Here is a 5,353-nt window from a genome sequence, read left to right on the forward strand (position 1 = left end):
TATATATATATATATATATATACACATAGGCCTATGTGTGTGTGTGTGTGCGTGTGTATATGTATGTACTGTATGTGTGTGTAAATTAAATATAGAGCCATAGTGACCATTTTGTCACATCACTCACTCTCCAGGTCAGAAATGATGAGGTTGTCATGAAGCTTAACAGCACGATGCTGCTCGACTTCATCCTCCAGCTCGAAGATGGTCTCCTTCATGTCAGCGATCTCGGTGTCCTTCTCCTCTAGCTCAGAGCACTGCTGCTCCAGGAGCCACTTCTGCTCTGCTAACTGTGCCTGGACATCGTCACGAAACGCTCGGAACTCACCCTCAAGCTTTAGTGAACACAAAGATACACATTACACATTAGTAGGGATACATGTTGGAAAATGTACAGCACACTGCTACTACTTAACCTGGAGGTTCAATATCTGTGCTTTAAGCATATGCTAATGCTACAACCTGTTCAAAACTTCACAACGCAATGCCAGGCGCAATGAGTGGTTGTTAGCATGTTGCTACTAGGAACTGGTTGTTTAAAATCTGTGCAGAAAGCATAAGTTGGGAACTCTTGACTTTCAAGAAGTTGAAAACTACATATTACCTATGCTAATGCCTGTTCAAAACTTGATATCACAATCCTATGATGATCTGGGTGGTTGCTAAGGCATTGCTATGTTGTTGTTGTTAGGTACTCTGATCACGTTACTAGGGAACTAGATGTTCAATATCAATACTTAAAACAAATGTTGGGAACACATTAACTAGTTGAAATTTCATCTAGCTACATAGCTAATATGCTAATACTATGCTAAGGCATGGTGAAGACTGACACGAAAGAGAATAAATTGTTGAATAAAGTTGTAGTTTTTTTATTTTCTTTGCACACAAACATTCTCGTAGCTTCATAAAATTAAGGTTGAACCACTGATGTCACATGGACTATTTTAACGATGTCCTTACTACCTTTCTGGACCTTGAACGTGTCCATTGCGTTGCTGTCTATACAGGGCCAGCAAGCTCTCAAATTTCATCAAATATATCTTAATTTGTGTTCCGAAGATGAACGAAGGACTTACGGGTTTGGAACGACATGAGAGTGAGTAATTAATGACATCATTTGCATTTTTGGGTGAACTATCCCTTTAAGACAACTTAAAGGTGACATATCATGAAAATCTCACTTTTCCAGGTTTTAAGTGCTATAATCAGGTCACTGGTGCATCTACCAACCAAGGAAACGTGATAAAGATTAACCCAGTAACTTTGTTTTGGTAAGCCTTTTTTTGCAAGCATCTGAGAAAACGAGCGCGTATTACATATTGTAAAAAGGGGCATAATATGTCACCTTTAAGATAATCAAAGGTATGAGTTATTGGAGTATGTTTGTAAGTTTCACCTTGCTAATTGCCTCTTGGAGCTGGGCAGCTTCACTGCGCGTGTGTCCCAGTTCCTTTTTTAACTGAGCTGCTTTGGCCTCTGCTCGCTCTTTGTCTAATCTCTCGCTGTCCAGCAGGTGGCGTATGTCTGTCTTATCCCCTGCGTTGTGGATGGAGAGGAGCTGGGCCACTCTCTGCCTCTCTTGCTCAAGTTGGATTCTGCAGCGATTCAACTCCACCTGCTCCCCTTCGGAAACCACCCTCAGCGCTTCCAACTCCGCTTTAGCGACTGCCCGTTCCCTCTGCTCCATTTCCACAGCTCTCTCCGCCACATGGACACGCTCCTTCAATGCCGCCATCAGGCCTTGGGCTTCTGCATTCTCCTGTTCTGCCATCTTGAGTGCACTGCTTAGTTGTTGCTGAACGCCCAGCAGCTGCTCCCGCTCAAAATGCGAGCCCTCGTTCAGCTCGGCATAGCGCCTTTCCAGCTCCACGTATCGGCTGCTTTTGACATCTTCATCATCCTTGGCGTAGGCCACCCGATGCTCATCAAGAAGGCCTCGGAAGTAGTCCAGCTGTCTTCCGTACAGTTCCAGACGCTCCTGTTGTTGACAGAGGGAGTCAACCAGAATGGCACGCTCCTCACCAAGGCGTTCATTCTCTGTGGTCAGCTCTTGCGTGATCTGCTGCAGGTCAGCAAGCTCCTGCAGAGTGGCCTGGAGTTCTTCTGCTGTGCTGTGCTGGTTCTCCTCCATTTGATGGATGCGCTCAGTCAGGCAGGCCACGGAAACCTCACTGGTGTTCCCGCTGCTGCCCCTGCGGGAATGTTCCCGGCTCGGTGGCCCTCCTTCTGATTCAGAAGAGGATCCACATCCAGAGGGCGCGTCCAGAGCATCATCGCTGGAGGTGATCGGCTGGTAGGCCTCACTACACTCACTGTCCAGTGCATCAGGAGAGCCTACATGTCTCGTTTCTGAAAGCAGGTCCTCGGTAGAGCCTTGGACAGAGCCTTCTGCAGAAGATGCACGCATACCACCCCCACTGTTTTCGCTGTGACCTCCACTGCCTCCACCAGATACAGGCTCAGGACTAAAGGATGGGCAGCGCAGACCTTTGTCAGGGCTGTCTAGACGATGCTCCAGAGAGAAGCCGAGAGCATTGAGACGATCCTTCAGCATCCGGTTTTCACTCTTCAGCATATTTAGCTCATCAAGGATGCCCTGGTTCTGGTCTTGAAGGAGGAGCAGAGTGGACTCCACATCTGTGGCACTGATCACAGGAGAAACCTCTTTCTCCTGAGGCTGCTTGGTCTCTTGAGATGCTTGTTCTGCATCAGGGGCCTCAAGTTCTTCCAGACCAAGCTGGGCTCTCATACCTCTAAGTTCAGAGCGGAGATGGATGATCTCCAGGTCTTTGCTCTTGGCTAAGCCCAGCAGGTCCTTCACTTGGCACTCCAGCACTGCTTTATGGCTTATCTGGCTGTCTGAGCGAGATTTGCTCATCCGAGAATCAGTCTCAGCTATGGTATGGCATCGCGATCGCTTCTGAGGCATGGCATCGGTGGGTCCGGCAAGCTTTTTGGCAACACTAGTTCTGGAACGTTCTCGCAAGTTCTCTCGGGTCGTGCCTGGATCCTTGGCTGTGGATGACAAGGCACGCCTTCCTGAAAGACCTACAGGAGATAGAAATGGGTATAAGCAGAAATATTTCCATAACCAAATAACTGTTATGGATATTTCAGTAGCTGTGGGCTTCAAAGTATTTTTGCAACAAACAAAACACTTCACCTTAAACATCTTCAGAACCAAGGCAATGCTTAGCGCTACCTGAACTGGTCTTGGACCTGGTCTCAGTGCTGCTGGTGTTCTGAGAGGAGCTTCCTCTCTTGTTTCTAGCAGTAGTGTTACTGATGCTAACGGATAATGGTCCACTTCCTGCAATCACCGCTGGGAGATCATCATTGCTCTTTGCCTGGTTAGCATGCAAAACATTAAGTTAATGATCTGCTACAGACAAATCATAATGCAACACAAAGCTAAATTCTTAGCTGGCACTTGGTTCAAAATATTCATAATGATTAGATACAAATGTTTCAGCTTCCTCCACATTAAACAGTTACCTTAGACAGTGGAGCTGAACTCTGGGTTTTGTTCGTCATCTTGCCACCTGTGCCCATATTGCCGTTTCCCTCAGGTCTGCCTGGGGCTTTAGTGCCCGCTGAGGTTCTGGAGGTGGCGGCCGTGGGCTTGGTCGCCTTTTTCATGCTTGGCTCCAGGTTCTTGATACATTTACAGCATAATCTAAATGAATGAAAACGGACAATGAGTCATTTGGACACATTACACGCATTTAAGTGTACCAACAAAAAATGCAGTTAATACTGAATGACAATTTCAGATAGCCCACTCCTTCAGAAAATACAGAACAGTTTCTGAACAGAATGGCATGCAGTTCTAATTAAACCCAGCCGTAGAAAAACTGCATCACAAAGACATCGCTACCACATTTTTTTCTTCAAACCTTTCGTTTTGTCCTGTAGCATTCAATCATGCAGAGCTTTAATCGAAATATCTCATTACCTTACTCCAGCACTGGTTATTTTCCTTGGGGAACACATTGTGTACAAGTCTATGTTTTTGCTTGGAGACAGTTGGAATGTAACATTACGGTCCCCGAGGACTCTATTTATACAGCTTCACACACACTGTAAACTCAGACACTTTAGGGGAAAACAGTCATTGGCCAGTGTTTGAATGCACACAAAACTGTGTGATTGGAGGAGGGTCAGAAGAGGATGGAACTGCCTTTCTTATCACATCATCATGGGTGGAGGCCAAGCCCGTTGGAAGAGCTGACCAACTGCGTCTAGCCTTAAAAGGCTTGAAAGTCCAGAGCAGCAGCGCTAGGCCTGAGGCTAGGAAAAAAACCACAACAGCTATACTAGAACTACTAGAAATCAAAAACCAGAGACTTCACCGCAATGCTCATGCAGCTAGTGAACTCTGACCTTTTTCTTGCCCTTATGTGGCCTCTCTTTGCAAATTGAAACTATGGCGATTTGGATACTTTGATGGCAAACAGATGAGGCATGCCCAGAGAGACACAAGCCTAAACACCCCTATTTTTCCCGCAAGCCTTTTAAGTTGATATGCTTGAACAGGAGTCAAAACAAAAAGCACCACGCCCAACTGCAGACCACAACTCACAGTCCTGATATTTAATGAAAGAATATGAAGCCAAACCTGATGGTATTGTAAAATGTAACCATCTTTAAATTCACTGAATTGTGCTGAAAATAAACACAAATAAATTAGAATAAGAATTAAAATAAGTCTTAAAAATTATTCTATTACGGCTTCAATAATAGTGCGTAAAGTAAAAAAAAAACTGAAATAAATTTCTGAAATTCTATTATGAGCGTTTCTTAAAGGGATTAATCACCTAAAAATAAACATTCTATCAAAATTTACTCAACCTCACAATGTTCCAAATCTGTATGATTTTTTTTTAGTGCGGTCAAATCGGTTAATCGCGATTAATCGCATACAAAATAAAAGCTTGTTTACATAATATATGTGTGTGTGAACTGTGTATATTCATATGTATATATAATACAAACACATTCATGTGTATATAACAAATATTTAGATGTATATACGCATTCATATTTATATATGATTCATATTATACATAAAAATTACATATATTTCAGTACACACACATTTATACACACATACAGCCACAGCCATATCACCCTGCAGCCCAAGACTGGTTGCCCACTGAAGCTAAGCAGGTTTGAGCCTGGTCAGTACCTGGATGGGAGACCTCCTAGGAAAACTAGGTTGCTGTTGGAAGAGGTGTTAGTGAGGCCAGCAGGGGGTGCTCACCCTGTGGTCTGCGTGGGTCCTAATGCCCCAGTATAGTGACGGGGACACTATACTGTCAAAAAGCACCGTCTTTCGGATGAGACGTTA

At 44.4% G+C, this 5,353-nt stretch overlaps 1 protein-coding gene across 1 annotated transcript in view; it reads right to left on the reverse strand.

Annotated features, from left to right (window-relative positions):
* LOC107662600 (cytospin-A-like) overlaps positions 1 to 5,353 on the reverse strand; it is a 30,552-nt gene that overhangs the window by 18,928 nt on the left and 6,271 nt on the right. The window contains exons 4-7 of the mRNA XM_016452679.1: positions 3,499 to 3,679; positions 3,206 to 3,350; positions 1,400 to 3,051; positions 128 to 335 (exon numbers count right to left, since the gene is read on the reverse strand). Coding sequence (XP_016308165.1) covers positions 128 to 335; positions 1,400 to 3,051; positions 3,206 to 3,350; positions 3,499 to 3,679 — 2,186 coding nt within the window. The remainder of the gene's footprint in view (positions 1 to 127; positions 336 to 1,399; positions 3,052 to 3,205; positions 3,351 to 3,498; positions 3,680 to 5,353) is intronic.

This window comes from Sinocyclocheilus anshuiensis, unplaced genomic scaffold (genome assembly GCF_001515605.1).
Source record: "Sinocyclocheilus anshuiensis isolate Anshui unplaced genomic scaffold, SAMN03320099.WGS_v1.1 scaffold457, whole genome shotgun sequence".
NCBI classification, from domain to species: domain Eukaryota; kingdom Metazoa; phylum Chordata; class Actinopteri; order Cypriniformes; family Cyprinidae; genus Sinocyclocheilus; species Sinocyclocheilus anshuiensis.